General features: G+C 40.2%; 1 protein-coding gene across 4 annotated transcripts in view; it reads right to left on the bottom strand.

Moving 5' to 3' along the window:
• Window positions 1-22,406, bottom strand: part of LRP1 (LDL receptor related protein 1) — a 222,721-nt gene that overhangs the window by 24,892 nt on the left and 175,423 nt on the right. For all 4 annotated transcript variants that reach the window (XM_075265731.1, XM_075265730.1, XM_075265729.1 and 1 more), the window contains 22 exons: window positions 21,603-21,722; window positions 20,442-20,555; window positions 19,321-19,470; window positions 18,876-18,998; window positions 16,411-16,527; window positions 16,203-16,331; window positions 15,220-15,342; window positions 14,825-14,965; window positions 14,395-14,582; window positions 12,514-12,706; window positions 12,285-12,370; window positions 11,272-11,391; window positions 8,991-9,178; window positions 8,670-8,875; window positions 7,347-7,535; window positions 6,902-7,050; window positions 6,703-6,796; window positions 5,655-5,771; window positions 4,685-4,804; window positions 4,397-4,519; window positions 3,388-3,513; window positions 2,417-2,533 (listed from right to left, as the gene is read on the bottom strand). In XM_075265731.1, coding sequence (XP_075121832.1) covers window positions 2,417-2,533; window positions 3,388-3,513; window positions 4,397-4,519; window positions 4,685-4,804; window positions 5,655-5,771; window positions 6,703-6,796; window positions 6,902-7,050; window positions 7,347-7,535; window positions 8,670-8,875; window positions 8,991-9,178; window positions 11,272-11,391; window positions 12,285-12,370; window positions 12,514-12,706; window positions 14,395-14,582; window positions 14,825-14,965; window positions 15,220-15,342; window positions 16,203-16,331; window positions 16,411-16,527; window positions 18,876-18,998; window positions 19,321-19,470; window positions 20,442-20,555; window positions 21,603-21,722 — 3,033 coding nt within the window. The remainder of the gene's footprint in view (window positions 1-2,416; window positions 2,534-3,387; window positions 3,514-4,396; window positions 4,520-4,684; window positions 4,805-5,654; window positions 5,772-6,702; window positions 6,797-6,901; window positions 7,051-7,346; window positions 7,536-8,669; window positions 8,876-8,990; window positions 9,179-11,271; window positions 11,392-12,284; window positions 12,371-12,513; window positions 12,707-14,394; window positions 14,583-14,824; window positions 14,966-15,219; window positions 15,343-16,202; window positions 16,332-16,410; window positions 16,528-18,875; window positions 18,999-19,320; window positions 19,471-20,441; window positions 20,556-21,602; window positions 21,723-22,406) is intronic.

The following is a 22,406-nucleotide window of genomic DNA, read 5'->3' on the forward strand; positions in this document are numbered from 1 at the left end:
GAAATCCTGGCTAAAACTGGACATTTTTGTTGGTGTTTGCTACAGCAGATCTGACCCATGTGTCCTTAGGGAACAAAAGATGGCACTTGACCTGAAGTCTAATTTGAAGACTGTATCAATTGTTGTATTTATTGGTGATGGGAGCTACAAAGTGTCATCATTGCCATATGTAGACCACACTGAAGGATCAGGACAGAAGAAAGTTTTCCTGCAAAGTTCTAGCCAATACTATGACTAATTGTCCTAAAGACAATTAAAATAATTAAGAATGTTAGGCTCCATTCACACAGAGTAACGCCAGGCGTCATTTGTGTGTAATTTGTGTGTCTTTTACGGCCGTCATAAAACGTTTACATAGAGTTCTATAGGAAAAGACATCTGTAATTTACTGCCGTCATTTACGGCCATCATTACAATGACGGCCGTAAATGACGGCCGTAAATTACTGACGTCTTTTCCTATAGAACTCTATGTAAACGTTTATGACGGCCGTAAAAGACACACAAATTACACACAAATGACGCCTGGCGTTACTCTGTGCGAATGGAGTCTTAACAAGGATTTATAGCATCAAGAATGGTGTATCCGGCTAAGCCCTTGTGGTCTCAAACTAATAAGGAGGGGAGGCATAACTATTGTACAACAAGTGTAAGGCTGATTGATCCTGAACCACCTTTACTCCTAAAATAGAAAAGTTGCAGATATACAACAGGGTACCAAACTTTAACCAGAGTCTGATAAGTTCCTGCAGCTTAATAATTCTCAAAAGTCGCTGGAAAAAGACAAGTTAAGATTTGCTTTAAGTGTTAATTTAATGAGCTACTTGTATATGTCAGCACTGAACGTACATAAAGCTGTCTATACATGGGCAATGTCTTGTTGAGCCACAGGCTCCAAATCACCAAAGCATGCAATTACAATGTTATTAGATAACCTTCATGATCCAACAATCTATTGTCACAAACAAAAAACCAAAAAATAGTGGAACATGGTGGTTATAGAACCCAGGCATTCCCTTTTCTATAGGAGGGATTCTAGTCCTCCAAGTTGTCAGTATGTTATCACAATATTACCTGATTTGTGGATAGATCTGCTTAAAGCCGGGTTCACATCTGCACCCCGGCCTCTGTTATGCAGGTTTCCGTTTCCTGCCTGAAACTGGACAGGAGACTGAAACCTGCAGTCAGTTTTCAAACCCAGAAGACGGAAACCCAACAGACGGAGGTCGGGCGCAGATGTGAACGAGCCGTCAGCATATATGAGCATCATCATAGAGAAGCTCAGGCTATACGGTCTCGCATACCAAAACTGTTAGACATTGGATAAAGCCATTGGTATTGGGGAAACAAGCACTTATTTCCTCAAACAAACAGAATGTGGATCGCATTACCCTTGTAAAGCATAGAAAATGCATGTCCCAAATATTATCTGACATAATATCTGCAGCTAGACCAGCTGGAAAACAAACTATGGGGAGATTTATCAAAACTCAGCACAGGGAACAGTTGTGCAGCATCCCATAGTAACCAACCAAGATCGAAATTTAGAGTGAAAATCTAATGTTGCTAAAGGCAACTGCACCACATTCCCATTGTGCTACTCCTTATAAATCTCCCCCAGAGTGTTTTTTGGTTATTTATGCATTCTTTTTTTAATTTTTTCCCAGGTTTTATTTAGGAGGCATGCTTGGGTTTGTATTGTTAGGGACACACCACACTAAGGATAGAGAACAGGGCAGGAAGCACACATCAAGGGGTACAGAGGAGCAGTATGGTTAGTCGGTGTTATATGTAGAGATTATTCTGCACCTACCTCTGGATGCCCCAGGGACGACAGTGTTAAAATGGAGAAAAACATAACATGAGGTGAAATGATACCAACACAAATACACAACATGAGAACAAGAGGTGAGCTGCTATGCTGGAAGAAAGTTCTAGGCCCCAGACAGATGAAAAAGGAGAAAGATGGGTAAATAGTTACACAGATGACCAATTGGAAGGATGTAAAAAGGATGATGTAATGTGGTGGAACAGCAAACACAACCTCGGAACTGGCAGGAAGATTACTAGACTAGAACACAAGCTGCCATAACATGAGGTGCACGGGGCAACATTCATTTATATGAAGCCAGTGGAGAGAAAAACAGAACTATGGCCAAAGCAACCAAACTCCATACTGATAGTTGGAATCTAAATGGTTGACCCAGGCTCTGCTATTATTTTCTGCACACCAGCTTTTATAAATGGCCCCCCAGAGTGTTCCTAAAACCTGTGTTGTAAAAGCATCATCCATCAAATAAGACTTAGTAGAACCTTCGCTTTGTGAGTGCTCCAGCCATGGACGCTTCCAGCACCCCTCTATACTAGGACTGTATTAAAGTCAGAAAATGTTAAAAATGCATGGAAAATGCACATACTGCAAGTCTCTTCATCAGAGTTATCCCCGCAGTCATTGTCATAGTCACACTGCCAGCGACCGGGGACACAGCGGTTGTTCTTACAGCGGAACTGATAGGGTTCACATGTTCTCTCATCTAGATCAGAAAAAGAGAAGACACGTCAATAAAAACTGCAAAATTACATGATGTCTGACACATGCAAGTCATTGGTTGAAAAGCCTTAGGGTAAGTTCACACAGGGTTTTTTGGTCAGGATTTTGAGGTCGTATCCTGATTTCAATGGGAGCTGGTCGGTTCCGACTCCCAGAAAAATAAGTGAGATGTTCATTTTTTCAGGCAGATTCGCTTCGTGACATCCACCTGAAGACACTCCCTCCTAACTAGGCCCTTTCATTTGGGCCTAATACGGAGCGGAGTGCGCGACTGGATGCTGGTGCACTGCACTGGCATCCAGTCGTAGCTACCCATATTTTGGTCCGGAACCTGAGGTGGCCCCATGTGAACTTACCCTTAGGCTGTCTAAGGACACAGAATTACTTGACAGAAGGCATGATGAGAATGTGCTAAGGTAGAAAGCGTCTTATTGAGCTTGCACTCCCTTCAATTGCAAAGGTCTATTTAGTTGGAATAGAGGATGCCCTTCAGTTTCCCATCTGCCTAAGTATGGCTCTGGATCCTACTTGCCCTGTATTCACATTGGAAACTTATTCTGGGTCCAACAAAGGTATGTTGATTTAGTATAGGGTCCCACCTGTATGAGTTTGCCTTGTCGGGGCAGGGGGGCTTCTTACGGTTTGATCAAATATGTATAACAAAGAACCTCTAATTTATATGTGTAGTTTATAGATCATATTAGTTTATTCTTATGTGCCAATAATAGCAGTAATGCAATATTGATCTCTAGGTTTTCTATAAGTCCTGGTGCTGTGTGCAGAGTGCTGCTGCATTGTTTGTGCATACATAGAAAGCCAGGGGCAAGATTTCCATACCACATTCTTCTTTGGGTTCATCTGAACTGTCTCCACAGTCGTCTTCTCCATCACATTTCCAGCGGGCAGGGATGCATCGTCCAGAGTCCTTACACCTGAACTCATCCACTCCACAAGTCATCTGAGCTGCAGAACAACACACCACAGATATATCCATAATCAGAAACTTTACTCAATGGAAAACAAAATAATACATTTTACAGTTGTTGTTTTTTTTTTTTTTTTTTTTTTTTTTTTTTTTTTTTTTTTTTTTGGGGGGGGGGGGGGGGGGTTGGAATTCCTGGTATTGGTCAGATTTAGGAACCTGTAAGATTTATAAGGTTGCTTAAGAAGATGACCACTATTTGTGAGGCCTTTCTTTACACAGCATCTTACAAGGAAAGCAACTTTACTGCAGAATAAGATTCAGACACATAATAGTATTGCCCAGGGAAGCTCTAAAAAATTTAGGCACTTTAGCACCAAACAATCGATATAGCTTTGACTCTGTGGCCTTGTCCCGCACCTGCTATTGTACAATTTTATATCACTGCAGGCAACAAGTGATTCAACAGTAATTGCCAGACCAAAGCCAAGAGGAAAAAATGGTTGTATTTAGCTTTTCATTGCTAAATCACTGTAATAAAGCTCTGTTCACATTTGCGTGAGTGCTTTCGATCTTAAAAACAAAAAAACAGGATAGCTTTATAGATCGATATTATGGTAGCAGTAGCTCTGTGGGCTAAGCTGCACCTCAGAAAGTAAATGGAACAGAACTCAGCGCCAGTGTGAACAGAACCTGATTGCTCTGTTCAAGTAATACAATCGATTCCCTGACATATTTTTCTTAGCCGATTTGCACCCATATAGGGTCTGTATTTTGTAACAATCCATTCAGATCAATGGTCTGTACAACAGACCAATCGGAAGGGGCCGTGAAAGTAATAACAGAACCCCATGGCCAAAAAACTTGGTTGTGTTATTATATCCTTATATCGAATGCAACAAAATAAACAAACAAAGCCCTTACTGCAGTTATGGGGTTCATCAGATGCGTCCACGCAGTCGTTGTCTCTGTCACACACCCAGACTCGGGGTATACAACGTTTGTTAATGGCACACTGGAACTGATTTGGTGCACAGGTAACCTCAGCTGCAACATCGAGAGAAACACAATGAGACAAGTGTATACTACAGGCAGAAAAGAGAGAAATCTCAACAGGTGACAAGAGGAAAAGCAGTCATCTTAGTTATCACCTCTTTTAGATGGAGAGTAAAGTGATTATGCTTATCCTAATGGTGCTTGTAAAATACTCACGACAATCCTTTTCATCTTCTCCATCACCACAGTTATCTTGGCCATTGCAGCGGAAAATGCCAGGAATGCAGCGATTTGTGTTCGTGCACTTGAACTGACTTGGTAGGCAGACGTGGACATCTGAAATAATACAATATCATACAATAATTTACACTGTATAGTAAGTTATTTAGAATAAAGAAATAATCTCGCGATTTCAGGTAACACATCCAATGTAGTACAAGTAGGGATACAGACTGCGTCCAGGTGTTGAAGCTAGGGTCCCACCCCGTATCAATCAGGAAAAAGAGCTTCACACAAAGATGCGTGCCAACAAATCAGATGTATTTTTATTGGTAGAGCAAACGTTTTCGGTCTTGACTTAGACCTTCATCAGGCTCTGTGTAGTAATATAGTCAATCACAGATGTTGGTCTGGCCAGTAGGATAAGAAATAAGAGACCTCTGCCGCCACTATTCCGGGGCCCGCTTTCTCTGTAAAGTAATGAAGTGTAGCGCATGAAGGAACGGCACAGTCTGCCACAGGGAAGCGCATCCCTGTGGCAGACTGTGCCGTTCCTTCATGCGCTACACTTCATTACTTTACAGAGAAAGCGGGCCCCGGAATAGTGGCGGCAGAGGTCTCTTATTTCTTATCCTACTGGCCAGACCAACATCTGTGATTGACTATATTACTACACAGAGCCTGATGAAGGTCTAAGTCAAGACCGAAAACGTTTGCTCTACCAATAAAAATACATCTGATTTGTTGGCACGCATCTTTGTGTGAAGCTCTTTTTCCTGACATCCAATGTAGAGTACACACAGAACTGTCATGTAATCACACTGCAGTATAGCATTCTGAAAATAATATGAAAGCTCTATCTAAAAAAACTATTAAGTACCATTTTGTCCTGCTAACTTACCTAGAACAGAAAAATAGCAAAACGCCAAGCTACTAAATATGAATTCCAATCGGCACAAGTACTTACCGCAGTTGAGTTCATCCGAGTTGTCCTGGCAGTCGTTATCCCCATCACAGATGAAGGCCGGATTGGTACATATCCCTGTGGAGCACTGGAATTGCCCCGGGCGGCACTTAAAGTCGGCTGTAATAAGGAAAGACAAGTAAATCAGTAAAAAAAAAACAAAGTAGGGACAAGAGAAAGCGATTCCAGTATAATGTGAGATACTTCATGTAAGGAAAAGTAATGCTCACCAGAGGTTTGTTTTTAACTATACAAAATAATGTTTATTATGTAAAACCTTCCAATGTGTATGAGGGGGCATTCTCCTACAAAACCGTCCATACTTCCAAAGCTGACCATACACATCCAGCTAAGGGCGGGTTCACACCTGCGCCCAGTCTCCACTTTGCAGATTTCCGTCTTCTGACCGAGAAACTAGACAGGAGACAGAAACCGGCAGTCAGTTTTCAAACACATTCACTTGAATGGGTTTGCAAAGTGACCGCCCGTGAGCATCTTCTGCCTCTCCGTGGCGAAACCAGTTTTTTTAGGGCACAACGACTGACATGCAGGACTTTGTGTCCGGTTAAAAAAACAACGGTTTTGCTGCAGAGACCAGAAGACGCTCACGGGCAGACACTGAATGCCGGGTTTCCGTCTCCTGTCCAGTTTCTCGGGCAGAAGACGGAAACCTACAAAGCGGAGACCGGGCGCAGATGTGAACCCGCCCTGACCTCGAATAATATGAACGTCCAGCTTAAACCAAAAGTGATGTAAGTAAAGATCTGGTGTTAAAACTAGTCTGCCACCAAAACCCAACACATCAAACCAACCCCACAGATAGAGAGGATAGACTCACCTGAATGAAATGGAATTTTCTCCATGTGAATCAGAGTCTCGGTTGTCAATATGCAAATAAATTCTTTAGAGCAATCGCAACGCCCTCATTGCTCCAAACACCTCATTTGTATATGTTTAAATAAGTTGACCCTAATCTATATATCTGCAGGGCAGGGTTAATATGCTAGGTTCTGGTGACAGACTCCCTTCAATAGGAAAAACGTGTACGTACGGCAGTCAGCAGGCTCATCTGAACGGTCTCCACAATCATCTTCTGTGTCACACTTCCACCAGAATGGGATGCATTTGTCATTTTTGCAAACAAACTAAACAGATACAAAAAAGATCCGGTTAACAGATCAGTGTTAAATGTTTCTTTTATTCAATTATTATTGTGCACCGTTGTAGAGATTCATGCAACTTTAACTTACCTGACTAGCGGTGCAATTGGACACACAGTTTTTGCCATCTGCTCCAAGGTAGAAGTTCGAAGGACAAGCACATTTATATCCCCCGTTAGGTGAGAGAAGACACAGGTTACTGCAACCACCATTGTTGATTTTGCAGGGGTGATCAGGAACTAAAAGAGGAAGATTAAAATTGTCATATGGCACGTCAGCGCTCCTAGTGGTGAACATCTAGAAATTCAGCCCAGTCTTGTGGGATGCCGTGCCATATTCATTCAGGAAATAAGACAATTTCTATCTCAGCCATGAAAGACTAGGATCATAAGATCCCTTTAACTTAAAGGTATAGTAAAATCCTCCAAATAAGAGACAGAAACTTGTTCAGTTTACTGAACCAAATGTAGAAACTAGCTGCTGTTTAGACCTAGAAAATGAACAAACAAAATGAGTTTATTTCAGCTGCACTCACCGTCAGGCTGCCGATACAGATGATAGATGTGTATGTCCATGGGTCGGTGTAGCGTGCTGATAAGCATGGTCTTGTTGGCTCCGGTGGTTTTGTGTGCCCGGTTAATTGATTTGGTTTCCCAGTCAGTCCAGTATATATAGTCTTCAAAGAGTGTCAGAGCAAAGATGTGTGGGATATCTTGGCTAAGCACTGTGGGGAGGGAAGAAAAAAGTCTAATTATGAAACATATAGAAAGCCTTGCCAAAAATACAGTATGTAGAATAGGAGTAGGATTGGGGTTTCATTTAAATGGTTAATAACTTTTCAGATAACTTACTCATTTATTAGAGTGTGATTCTGGACAAAAATGTCATGCACGTCAATTAAAAATGTTTCTGCTTTCTGGCTAAACAACCTCATCAAAGTTCCTGCCACTAGGTGTCCACTTATTAGGAAAGTCAGTCCATAGATAAGCAAGATGTCGTAACAGTGAGAAGGAGGAGGAGGGTCTGGTCTTTTCACCTAGTAAATGATGGGAGGGACCGATTCTCCTCACAGCCTCCATACAAGTCTGCAAACTGTTGAAACTGAACATTCTGCACATCTCACAGCTTACAATGTAAGAAATATCTACTTATGCAGTTCTACCTAGCAGCTTGTGTGGTTACCGATTGTCTATTATTCACAAACAGTAAGCAACTTTACTGACTGTACTCATAGATTGCTCTTTTTCTGTGTCAGAGATCTCATAGGATGCATCATACCTGTCTACAGTTCAGTGTTCCTGGATTTCCTATATTATGTTCTCTTGGGCTTTTCTCAGATTTTTTTTTTTTTTTTGCTATTGTACAGTTACTACTGGCAGAATTACAAGTCAATAAACCAGTAGTATCAGTAATGGAAAAGCAAAGGGAGCAGGTTGCTCCTTATTGTATACTCGCCCTGCATAAGAGATAAATGTAAAATGTGCTGCAGCCATTATGTGATTATTAGCAGGAGAAAAACCTGCCCTGAAAGGACACCATGTATGAAGACTGAGAAGAGACTGCACATTTTGTAAGTTTTCAAGAAAACTAAGTTATCCTTTAAATGGGTTCTCAAGAAAAGCATTATAACTTTCCCATAGTACAGATTACTATAGCAAAGAGCAACCCCACATATATGCAAGTTTATAGAACTGCTTCCTATATGGAAATCTATGGAGGCAGCAAATACATTAAAGCAATGCATATATCTGATATTAAGTTTTCTACAAACTGCTATAATAAAACCATATCATGATAAAAATTCATAACAATATCTATACTGTAACCAAAAATTCTAATATTGCAACAAAGATCTCACCTGTATGTCGGTTGGTTCCATCAAGATTAGCAAACTGAATATAATCCTCTCTAGCATCTGCCCAGTAAATTCTGCTATTGACATAATCCAGCGTCAGACCATTGGGCCACGTTATTTTGTTGTCCACAATGATACTGCGGTTGGTGCCATCCATACCAATCTTACCAATCAAAGAATTATCTCCCCAGTCCGTCCAATACAAATAACTAAAAAAAAAAGTATAAGGTGTCAAATCCCAAGTTATAAATCTGCCTATATGCCAACAATATTTTTGTCTATTACAGCACAAAATATACCGTACAGTATACAATTGACTCTTACCCGTGTTTTACATCTACCACTAAAGCACGAGGTTCCCTTAGTCCAGAGTTAACCAGAACAGTACGATAAGCACCATTTAGCTTGGAAACCTCAATAGTGTCTCTTCCTTTGTCACACCAATACAGATTTCCTCCAACCCAGTCCACAGCCAGTCCATCAGGGTTACTAAGTCCAGTACGATGAAGAACCTGGGATAGACATATGGATCAATTGTTAAAAAAAATATTTTAAGATGAATTAATTAACAGGAAAAAAATATTTTAGAAATTCTTTTCATCTAGAACCAGAGGGATGGTAGTGGGAGACTGTTTGACCATTTATTTAAAGGTTTTTTTTTTTCCAAAATTTTATTCTAGAACTCCAGTATCCAGCAATGATGTAATGTATGTATGGCACATGACCACCGATTGGCCTCAGCAGTAAAGTGAACAGTATATATAATGTCACTGTGGCAGGGCCTGTGGGGACTAGAGCAGTGGCATTGGAACAGTAGTAGGGCTGGGCAACTAATCACAAAAAAATTTTAAAAATTAAACTGAAAGTCAGCGTCATTAATCCATGTGAACTTGCTCATATCGATTTTTTCACTTATTTTGCATCAATGCCATCCTTTTTTTTTTTTTTTTTTTTCTTGTTTAAAATGTAGATTGTGAGCCCCACATAGAGCTCACAATGTATATTTTCTTTTTCCCTATCAGTATGTCTTTTTTGGAATATGGGATGGAAATCCATGCAAACATGGGGAGAACATACAAACTCCTTGCAGATGGTTTTTTGCCCTTGGTGGGATTTGAACACCAGGACTCCAGCGCTGCAAGGCTGCAGTGCTAACCACTGAGCCACCATGTGGTCCCTGCATCAATGCCATCCTGTCTCACACTTCCATTGGCTAAAAGATATGTCACTAAATGTATGCTATAGAATCAGGATTTCTGATATGTGAATAACCGAAATCAAAATTTAGTGTCATGGCATGGCATATATACATAAGGGTGTGGTATGTAAAAATGGGGATGCCATAAAATAATCGTTCATTAATCATAATCAAGGTAAATCATTCCATTAATCATGATTGATTTATTTTAGGTCATAATTGCTCAGCTCTAAAAAGTGGGACTTTTAACAGGTTAGTAATGTTTTGATTTTTTTCCTGTTCCTGTTCTTCCCTCTTATTGATCGGGCTGAGCGTTTGTTAAGAAATCTGCCCAATCATAGAGAGAACTGTGCAGCTGTTCAAATCTGCAAAGTGGTTATAATCAGCAGAGTTCTCTTTGTCCCAGTTTGGTACTGATGTAGTCCATCTGTGCAGAAAAGAATATCTGATGCAATATGCATATTGTATTTAACTTCCTGTTACACAGATCGCTGGAGATTTAGGTAAAGCGCCAGACTAATAGGTATTAACCCCTTCATCTCTTCTAGGCCGCCATGCCCCTCTTCTACCCTAGAAAGGGGCATTTCTCAAGACCATAAAATAATGTAATATCAACCCCATCTCTACTCTAGCTCCTCTACCCTACATCATCAGAGAATCAACTAATAACCTCCACCACCACCTCCAAGGTATTAAACCCATCCACTATCTTAGAACACCAAAGAAATATAACCTATTTGTTCTTTTATTATCTAAACTTTAGAATATCTTATATTATGGACAATAAATTACATATATAGATATATACCGTATATACTCGCGTATAAGCCGAGTTTTTCAGCACAGGTTTTGTGGTGAAAAAGCCCCCCTCGGTTTATACTCGAGTCAAGTAAAAAATGTATAGAATCTCCCATAAATTGTGGGGAAAAAAAGAAGCTTTAAAAAAAATAAAAGAAATAAAAGTTCTAAATCACGCCTTTCCCTAGAATACATATAAAAGTAGAAATTACTGTGAAACACATACACATTAGGTATCCCTGTGTCTGAAAGTGCCTGGTCTACTGAATATAGGGGTATCTGCAGTGCTCCTGTTCCGTTGGGAAGGGGTTAATAGGAGCACTGCAGATATCCTGAGTTCCAAGTGGGGGAAAAAAACTCAGTCCTCAAGCTCAGGGAAGGTTCAGATAGACAACCAAAACCCCCCCTCCCCTTCCCCAGCACCCAGCAACTGCTGCACCCAAAAACCATTTTAAGTTTTGAAATTTTCCAGTAGCTGCTACATTTCTCCCCTAGGCTTATACTCGGGTCAATAAGTTTTCCCAGTTTTTAGTGGTAAAATTAGGGGCCTCGGCTTATATTCGGGTCGGCTTATACTCGAGTATATATGGTAAGTGGTATTTGGTATACCTGGACATTGCTCCCATTGATGTGCATACGGCGAATCATGCTGCCCTGAGTGGTGACATCAGTCCAATAAATCATCTGTTCTCGATAATCGAAATCTAAGGCAACAGCATTATTCAGGCCCTGTAGACAAAAAAAACCCCATTTTTATTCATCTGCACCAGCCAAACAGGATATGACAACAATACATAACATTTATGACGTAACTTAAAGCAAATCTACAGGAACCACAAAATGAAGCGTTCATCCTTACATTTTATAGTACAGCTGAATATACTTCAAAGTAAGGGAATTGCTTGAGGTTCTGAATTTGCAGTTGGTTAAAACTAGAAAAATCCAAACTGCAGAAAATCCATTTACTGTGCTTAGTCAATACCATTTAGACAATAGACTTGACTGTTCCATTTTGCAATATCTCCTTTTAATGTTTCTTCATTGTAGTCCAACTATCTCAATCCAATGTTGAAGCTGGACACACATATGGTAAGTGTTTGCCAATTCCAACTGCTATCACCGCATAACATTGCCAAAAGCAATAAAGTCCAACTGGATTTGTGTTTAATGGATAGAAGAATAAAACTTAAAAGCTTCAATCTGTATGTATGAAGTCTGTAAGTGACCACACACACAGAAAATCATAACATATTATACACAGACGCAGCAAAGCAGAGATTGTCATTTGGCACAACTTGCTGTGATATCAACGAGGTATCTTGGACACAACAAATTATTTAAAGGATTTGTCCGGCCAATCAATGATTTATTTATTTTTAATATCAGACATTTAAAAAAAAAAAAAAAAGTCATAGTCCCCCCACTGACTCTTTAGGGCCTTATCTTTTTTGACAAACAAGATTTGCCCAATCACCGGCAACAATGGTGATCTTAGTCACTGCTGTGTGTCAAGATGGAAGCAGAGACCAGTGGGGGACAGTAGTGCTTACAGACACGTACTCTAATTGAAAGAGGACTGCCCCATGACAAATACGTATGGTACACTATGTACATTGTCTTACCTGCTTCAGTAGGGTGTAATTGGTGCCCCCCAGACTCAGTTTCCGCAAGTAGTACCGGTTAGCAAAAATTAAGAATGGCTCTTCCACTATTAAAAAAAGAAAGTCAAAGCCTAAATGTAACTACAGACACATAACCAAATGTTATATTATATGCTACAAGAGAAAATTGTGACCATGTGACAAACATAAAATCTCTCACATTTTTCATTTAGGAAGTTAGATTACTCACAGTCAACAGAACTGGCCACCTTGCAGCTTGTACTGTCATGTGATCGCATTTCGTAGCCCTCGATACACAGACAGCGGAAGCTTCCGAGGGTGTTGATACATCTTTGGCTGCAAGGGTAAGTGGTGGTGCACTCATCGATGTCAACACAAGTTTTGCCATCATCCTTCAGCCGAAAACCAGGACGGCATCTGCACTGTGAGACAATGTAGGTTTATATAAATTACTAACAGAATACATCAGTATAAGTCAGGTGTAATGTATATACTCTTTAGATAAGGGTCCTTTCACGATAGTGAAAAACCTAATTCAGGGCCAAAAAGCATCAGTGAACAGCTTAGGAAATCTCACAATTTCCCTTTATAATTCTTGGGGGGGAAATAAAAGAGGGTTTGCATGAAAAAAACTAAAGTACATATGGGCTCATTGATTTTAATAGATCCTTGTGAAGCCCATCAGATCTGGACCGCACTACAGTTGTCATAATCAGACAGCACTCAACTGCCTGAAAGGGCCCTAAATGGTATTTCCATCTTAGAAAGCGATGATACATGTGGTATATTACTAGGATATGGCGACCTGATTTGCCTACAGACAGCAGCAAATGAACCAACACTCCAGTGAAATCACCACCCAGACCCTTCCCTTATCTCTGAATGACATTTTCAGTCTTCAATCACATCTCAGCTGTCTGTAGCCAATCAGGTCTAGTCACAAATGCACTTGTATATCCATAAAAAGACAACTACATCTGCATTGCTTCATTGGTTTAAGACCACAAAGCCATGTTTCTGCTCCTATTAAACTTGCCTACATGGAATACAAGTATTGGTTTCCAAGTACTTTTTCTCCTTTTAATATCCTGCAGGTTCATTCGCTATTTGACATGACACCTGCAACCATATCAAGGAACAAATTTAGCCCATGGACCACAGTTTGGATATTCTCATAAACTAAGTATGTGTGTAAATACAATGATTCTTAAATTACAATATTAATAGGTTCTGAGACGACAATTGTAAGACCATGCTTGGAATTGGTTCTGAAGCTCGTAAAATGTCCCCAAAAACATGGAAGAATAAAGATTAGAAGAAAAAAATTAATACAGATATAGAAGACCCTTTAACATAAAAGTCAGAAAGAGTGGTTGGAAGCCGTAAAACACTTTCTATTATGGTGACAGGAGCTTTTTAGGGGCCTGAAAACTATACACAGTGTCATGGAAAAGTAACTCATGGCTGGTCTCATCTGGTGTCCAAAGGAGCAGCTCATCTTGACATAAGTAAAGAGAAAGTCCAGAACATGTAGTACCGCACTATACTGTAGAGGGGCGCTATTACTCAGCCAGTCAGGGCATTCATTTCACTAGAGGAGATTTAGTAATGAAATGACCACACCATTTGTTAAACCTTCAAGCGAAGCCTTGTATGTTGAGCCTAGTCTCAAGGTACAGACATTTAGGCTACCTGCACACGACAGAATCGGTATTTACTGTCCACAAATACTAATCCACAATCTGAAAAAAATCATGTCAGTATGTCACCTACAATCATGGATCTGCAAAAACACTTGTATGATCCCCTACACTTGTCTGTTCTGCAAATGCAGCCAATAATAGGTCACGCTTCATAATCTGCGGTCTCTGTATATGGCATGGATACATGGCCATGAAAAATACGTCCATGTATATGGGCCCATAGAAATGAATGGGTCCATACTTTTCTCTGCAATTGTGTGAAATTGAGGCTTTATACTGAAAATACTGTATCCTGAGGCCATTGTACCTTCATGGGTTACTGTATTTATAATAGATGTACATGTAATTACCTAAATAAATAAAAAAAATAACACTTTTGTCCCCTCTTGCCAGAATTTGATGTGTACCTTGTAACCAATCTTCAGGTCCTCACACTCCTGACTGCAGCCGCTCAGAGCCTTGTTCAGACACTCATTGATAAAACAGTTGAGCTCATCTGAGCCGTCGCCACAGTCATTGTTGTTATCACACATGAGGTGTTCGGGGATACACTTGCCATTTTTACAGAGGTAGAATGTGTCATTGCATTTGCCTTCTGCATAAGTAAAAAAAAGACAAAAAAAAACCACATTCAAATTAGAGAATTTTCTTTACCTTCCAGCTTTAAAACAAGCAACTCTATCTTTTAGTTGTATAACGCAGCTATGGTATAAATTGTAAATACAATGAAAGTAATAAATTGTGTGTACATTTATAAAATATTAAACTACAGCCTTAGACTGAATTTAAAAAAACTATTTTAAAGTCCATATCTCTACAAACATCTCTCGGGCTTACCAGTGCTGGTACAACGTGGATTTTTAGGTGCCTCATCAGACTTATCATGGCAGTCAAACTCTCCATCACATTCCCATTGTTTGTTCAGCAGGCAGCGGCCATTAGCACAGCGGAACTCATGAGGACCACAGGTGGGGTACTCTAATTCAGGTTACAAAAAGATGTGTTACACGGGGTCAACCGTGAAGATAAAAGAGACACTTGGTCTTTACAACAGTACATGAAAGTTGAAGCAGAGGAGTGTCATAACAAGATAAAAATCTGCCTACAAAAAGGACAATATTTGTATCACAACTCCAACCTACTTAACCTCAAGCCCAGACATCCTGGCGTGTAGATGGAACAGTCTGGAGCATAGAATGGATTTGTTTAACTAAACTTCTGGATTCACTCACCACACTCAGGAGACTCATCCGATCCATCGCTGCAGTCGGCGTCATGGTCACACACAAACTGCTTGGGAATACACTGCTGGTTCTGACACTTGAACTCTTTGGCGTCACAGGTATTGTTGAAAACTGGAATAAACATAAAAAAAGAAAACATTGTCAACTAGTTTGTCTTCCAAATTGCTGCAATAAAAACAGTTTCTAGTTTATGAGCAGAGGTGCTGTCACCAAAAATGATAAGGTCAGAGCCATGTTTATGACTAATTGACCAACATTCCCAGGTAATGGTCGTCGTCCTAATTACTTAGGCTGAGTGCCAGGTGGTAAAGAAGTTACACCACTGTATATGTTGGTATTAGTTCCTCTCTCAGCTAAGGAATATATGCTGACGCACTTTTATTAAAACAATGTGGGGTTAAATAGTAGCAGAGTAAGGAAGAGAGATAACAACAACGTACGTTTTCATATTCATTCCTGATTGGTATGATACATCTCAATCAAACAGAAAAAGTTTAGGTAGTTCCATATATAGCCAGCTACTCCCAGTCCTCTATGGTGACCTAGGGTCCATTCACATGGAGGAATTTGGTGTGGAATTTCAGGGATGAAAAAAAACCTCCCATTGACTTCAATGGGTTCCTTCTAGCAGGAAAAGGAACCCATTGAAGTCAATAGTAGGCTTTTTTTTTTTAGCGCTGAAATTCCACTCCAAATTCCTCACCATTTTCCTCCGTTTCAATGGACCCTTAGTCAACGTGGCGCATTCTTAGACAGTTTTTAACCACACCACTTTTGGGATGAATTTTACAAACTGACAAATGTGTTGCATTTCTGTAATAGAGGAAAACCTTTACTTTATACATCAGAAATTGAATTCTGATGCAGTTTTGGACTGAATTCTGGTGGTTCAGCTTTAGTTTATTCCCTCCATTATTTTTAGGAAAGGTTGCACGGTAAGAGTTTCCAAAATGTAGCAGAAATGTGCTCACCGCAGCCAGCATGGACGCTTTCATCTGCCCCATCTTGGCAGTCTTTATCTCCATCACACAGCCAGCGGCGGGGGACACACACATGGGTACTGGGGCATTGGAAGGCTTCTGGGCTACACGTAGCAGATTCTGCAGCAAAAATAACAAGGGATTAATGACATTTGACTCTGGTGAGGAACAAAGCAAAAAATTTGGGGTATTAACTTACGGCAGCGGACGTCCTCATCAGATTTGTCCCCACAGTCATCAGATCCATCACACACCCAGTGCTTGGAGATACAACGGTGGTTATTGCACTCGAACTGCATTGAGGTGCAAAACTTGTCTGGCAAAAAGAAAACACAATCTCTATCAGGAAACTTGTCATCAATCGATATTGATGAATCTCATTTTTTAACAAAAATAAATAATCAGGCAACAAATCCCCAGAACATGGGACCCCTCACCCACAAATAGCCTGGAGAGAAGGTTTCTATGGGAGTTATGGAAACAACCGAGCAAGCCTGCTCAGCTAATTCCCTTAAATGTGGGACATGCACCATCAACTTTCCATTTAAGGGGTTTTCCCTTGACTATAATCGAAATTGGAGACAATTATAGTTAATTATTTATAATTGCAAAAAAGTTTAACAACTTTTAAAAGTTTTAATAATTAATAATATTTGAAAAAATTGTTATCGTTCAATTGTCTACAAGTTCAAATATGGTCATGTACATGGGAAAAATCCCTTTCATTTTCCATATGAATGTAGTGCCGCACTTTGCAGATCCTATCGGGGGGCCTCCATTTAATATTTATACCATAACTGTCTAAGATAGTTTGGAACTTTCAGTCAATTTCGTGTCAAAAATGTAATACACTTTATTTAAAAATGTTACTGTTTTCTGTCTGAAAAATAGAAATAGTTCTTACTGATCATTCAGTTTCTAGGAATCCTCCATGACCGCGCCACCTGGTAATAATGCGTGTTGTCATGGAGGATGAGTCTAGGAAAAAAATCTTTAAACTTCCTGCCACTAGGTGTCTCCCTCCTTTCTAATTTGCAGTTTACTTCCTGTTATTAGGAAAGGTCTGTCTTTAGAAATCGATTGCAGAGAGGCAGGTCTCTCTTTACAGCCACTACAGGCCTTACACATGATCAGTCACAGCGACTGTAAGGAAAGTCTATATACTTCTGGCCAGCTGCTTGTGTTATTGCTAATGGGATGCTAGTAGAGATGAGCGAGTACTATTAGAAACTCCCGTGTTGAATAGCACGCACCCATAGGAATGAATGGAAGCAGCCGGCACGCAGACTTTGCTGGCGGCCGGCCGCTTAACCCCCCTGCGCGCCGGCTGCGTCCATTCATTCCTATGGGTGCGTGCCATTCGAGATGGGAGTTTCGAATAGTACTCGCTCATCTCTAGATGCTAGTTTTAGGTAATAAGCAGTTTTCATGGTTATGAACAGATTTATCTTTTTCTGTGTCAGGGGCCTTTTATTGCTCCATCATAACCTGGATCTGAAGTCCATTGTCCCTTGTTTTCTTATAATACAGAATGGTATGCTCTCAGGAGCTTTTCCTCAGCTATTTATTTGTTATTTCACAGTTCTTACAGAATTAGGCTCCATTCACACGGAGTAACGCCAGGCGTTTTTTGTGCTTATTTTGTGCTTATTTTTACGGCTGTAAAAAGACGTTTCCATTGAGTTCTATAGAAAAATACGTCCGTTTTTTTGCGTCCGTATTTTAATATAGAACTCAATGGAAACGTCTTTCTACAGCTGTAAAAATAAGCACAAAATAAGCACAAAAAACGCCTGGCGTTACTCCATGTGAATGGAGCCTTACATGTACAGAAACCAATAGTAGTAATAAAGGATGGGGTCAAAACCCTCTCTATATTATACACATTTCCCTGCCACAAAGAGTAAAATGTGCTGCAGCAATAATGGGGCTACTGACAGCAGAAAAACTGATAGGACATCAAGTATGAAGGTTTATACAGCCAGATACAAAACCAGCCAAGCTAGACCCTGAAGATATTTCAACTCTCGATGAAAACATAGGTATCCTTTAATGTAAAAAAACCCCATGCTGTGTGTCTATAGATTGTTACTGCCTCTATGAGAATTTGGTAGTGCTGCTGGTTACTACTGTGAAATAACATGATGCCAAGTAATAAATTACCTATGGGTGGACCTTCATGTAGTGAACGCGCCCCGACGCGCGTTTCGCCACTACCGTGGCTTCGTCAGGGGGAAAAAAAGATGAAGGTCCACCCATAGGTAATTTATTACTTGGCATCATGTTATTTCACAGAATATTTGCACTTTAAAAAACTATGTATGTTATATATGCACTTTAGAAACTATGGATGTTTTACATATCCTTATATATATGTAATGTAAGTGTCATTTATTCATCATTAACCATTAGTATTCCATCTTGGGCCTTCATTGTTCTGTTTGGTTGTATCACTCCATTCGTTATTTCTGTCTTATATATGTCTTAAAATGTATTTAAATAAAGCTTTATATATTTTTTGCTAAACATTTTCTGTGGCAGTGCGCTTTTTTAGCATAGTGTTCTATTTACATTGCTTTGCCAATCTTTGCCCTATATTTAGTTGTGTATACTTATTCTGAGAAGATGTCTACTTGCAGCCACTAGTCCTCTACAATTCCTTACCACAATGCATTTCATCCTCTCCATTCTCGCAGTCGTTCTCCTTATCACAAGTCCAGCTCATAGGAATGCAGCGTCCGCTTGGACAGGCAAAATAATTCACTGGACACTTTGGCTTGCTCTGACCTAGAGAAAAGGTTTAACTAGATCAATTATCTTTCCGAATTAAGTAGAAAACTACTGACAAAGCCATACACACTACCGGTGGATTCTTTAGGGTGCACATAATGCTAGGCTCTCACTAGCATTGCATTATCTGTTGTTCTGATTTGTCAAAGTACGGAGCAATGTACAGCTAAAACAAAGAATACACAAGGAGCTGGACAAACCCATTGACTAGAATGAGATCCGTTTGGTATCCAATGAAGAATGAAAATCTTAGTATAGTTAATATAGTCTACACATATTTTACTAAAAATGAAATATTTGTATTTATTAAGTTATTTACCTGGACAGTTCATCTCATCGGTGAAGTCACCACAGTCATTTGACCCATCGCAGACCCAGCTGGGAATATAGCAGAGAGATGTCTTCTCGCACTTTTGGAATGTTCCTCCTTTGACACCCAATTTAAAGAAACTGCTGCAGTCAGTGATGTCTAGGGCCAAGAAAACAAAAGTATTTAGGATAATATGGACACATGGACTGACAAGTCACCAAAAGTTTAGGGAGAAGACTTGAATGCACAAACAGTTAATAGGCTATACGAGAAACACGAGTTATGGGCTAGAAGATGAATACACATCTGTATGTTTTCCTGTTGCGTACAAGTGAAAATGACTAAAGAGCTATGTACACAAAAGATTATAAGAGAAGCTATCATGTCATATTGATATATCAGAAGTTTTCGTCAGTGAGCGCTCAGATGTTGAGACAGCCAATGAAAGAAAGGAATTTTTCAGCTGAGCGCTGTTGTCCCATCATTTCTGACTCTTCCCAGTGGAGTGGGGCATAGCATGGGCTCATAGAAAGCCTATATATCTATAATCGGCTCGCTGGCCTCTCTACGGCTCTAAGTCGGGCAAGGCCCCCCGAACAGAAACCTATATGCATTAAAAAGTGATTATTTAAAAACCACATGGACCTCATAGACTTAATGGGGTCTGTGTGGTTTCTGCAGGAATCATGCAGAGAGAAAAGTGCTGCATGATTCATGCAGAGACCGAGAGAAAACCACACGGACCCCCATTATAGTATATGGGGTCCGTGTGGTTTCTGCAGGAATCATGCAGAGAGAAAAGTGCTGCATGATTCATGCAGAGACCGAGAGAAAACCATATGGACCCCCATTATAGTCTGAGTGGACCACATAGACCACATGGACCCCCCATGGGGTCTGAGTGGTTTCTTAGCTAACCGCTTTTTAATATGTACAGGTTGCCGTTCAGGAGGTCCAGATGCGGACTCCCCGAATCCCAAACGCAGGTGTGAACCAGGCCTAAGAAAAGCAGAGTGTTTTATAAAGGATCTCAGCTGAACAATTCTGGTTATGAAATTACAATTGTCCCAGCAGACTGCAGTGCCCTTGCACCCATAGCTTTTGAGGGATAATATGAGAATATTGCTTACTGCAGTTCATCTCATCAGAGGCGTCATCACAGTCAATAAGTTGGTTACAGCGACTTGAGTTACTAACACAACTTCCATCTCGACAGCGGAACTCTTCTGGGGCACAAGAGGTTTCTGTAAGAAAAAAATGGGTCAGAGAAATCTTTCAAAATGGAATACAATATGAGGCAGAATTTACTACTATATTGAAGGAAAAATAGCAGCCGTGTTCTAGTGTCTGATGTACATTAATGTGCAAAAGTTTCAGGTATGGAAAAAATGCTGCAAAATAAGGAGGCATTCACACAGAGTCATGCGGCGCTGATTCTGGCACGATAACTTGCATAAGAATCAGCGCTGCAAAACAGAATCCCATTGACTTCAATGGGTTCGGTTTAACACGTGTAACACATTGAAATCAATGGGATGCTTTTTAACCCATTGATTTCAATGTGTTACGTGAGTTAAATGGAACAAACTGAAGTCAATGGGATTCGATTTTGCAGCGCTGATTCTTATGCAAGTTATCGTGCCAGAATCAGCGCCGCGTTACTCCGTGTGAATGCCCCCTAAGAATGCCTTCAGGAACAAAACTGTTAAGTAGCAAAATGCAAAGTGAATGAAGATTTGGTGTGACCCCTTTTTGCCTTCAAAACAGCACCAATTCTTCTACATACACTTGCAGATTGTTTTTGAAGGAATTGAGCGGAAAGATTGATCCACACATATTGGAGAACCAAGCACAGATTTTGATGCTGTTGGACCTCTCAAACTCTTCATGTAAACCCAGACACACTGGATGATATTGAATTTAGTGTCCCCTCCAGGACTCCTCCACAGGGTGGTCATATTAAATATTGATGCGATTCACATTTTGGTTGTTCACATAATTTTGTGACAAGACAAAAATAATCTCTTAACATTTCTATTCCTGAAAGCATTCTGGCTTTCCCCCACACCTGCCTAAAACCTTTGCACAGTATTGTATTTGTTCTATTCTATACACTTTTCATAGTTTCATGAATATGTATGAAAAAACTTGCTTTAGGACGTTTTACCAAAGATTACAGCAAGTAAAACTAAACATCTGCTGCTACTAAATGGGCTGATGGTAGCGATAGCACACGTGAACGGGATCAGACTAAAATAGCACAATAAGGGTTAACAGCTGGATATACTCACTGTTGCAAGAGGCCTCATCTGTGTTGTCACCGCAATCATCCAGACCATTGCACCAGTTGGCGGTAGAGATGCAACGTCCATTCTGACAGTGGCGGAAACCCTTCTTACAGCGGCGATTAGCTGTGGATAACAGGCAGTAAACAATACACGGTGGATTTCATAACCTTCGGCTTAGTCATATAACATGCAGTACATTTTTTATTGGCAGCTGACTAATGGTAAACAGAAACACATATGGGAATTATTAGATTTCACAGTGGGACAGAGGGGAAAAAAGGCCAGCAAAAACCCTGAACATTGTGTTCTATATACTGTACACTTTGGATTTCAAGCTGAGCTATTTGTATTGTTCGTGATTTAAGGCTGAAACACAGGAAGCCATTAAAGGGTTATTCCGATCTTATAAAGTGACGGCATATGGCTAGAATATGTAATCATATTGAGATCCACAGGGGTCTGAGCTCTTAACCCACACCTATTCTAAGAATAAAGGGGAAGAGATTTGACGTCCCATTTTCCCCTGCACAGCAGCACTCCTGGCCACCTGACTGTGCAGGGAATGGAAGCAACCACAGAGCGTGACGAGAGCGACTCTGTGCAGGGAAAATAACCTGCAAAGTGGCCTCAACACTGAATCATCACAGCAGCCCCTTCATTCTCTGGACCGTGGGGCTTCCAAATGTCAGACCCCCCGCCAATCATTAATGGATTGCAAATTTAGGATTGGAATACCCTTTTAAAGGGAACATTTACAGATATATAAATAACTCATTGCTATATGTTACTATAGAATTAGTAGTGCAG

The sequence above is a fragment of the Leptodactylus fuscus genome, chromosome 2 (genome assembly GCF_031893055.1).
Source record: "Leptodactylus fuscus isolate aLepFus1 chromosome 2, aLepFus1.hap2, whole genome shotgun sequence".
Lineage (NCBI taxonomy): Eukaryota > Metazoa > Chordata > Amphibia > Anura > Leptodactylidae > Leptodactylus > Leptodactylus fuscus.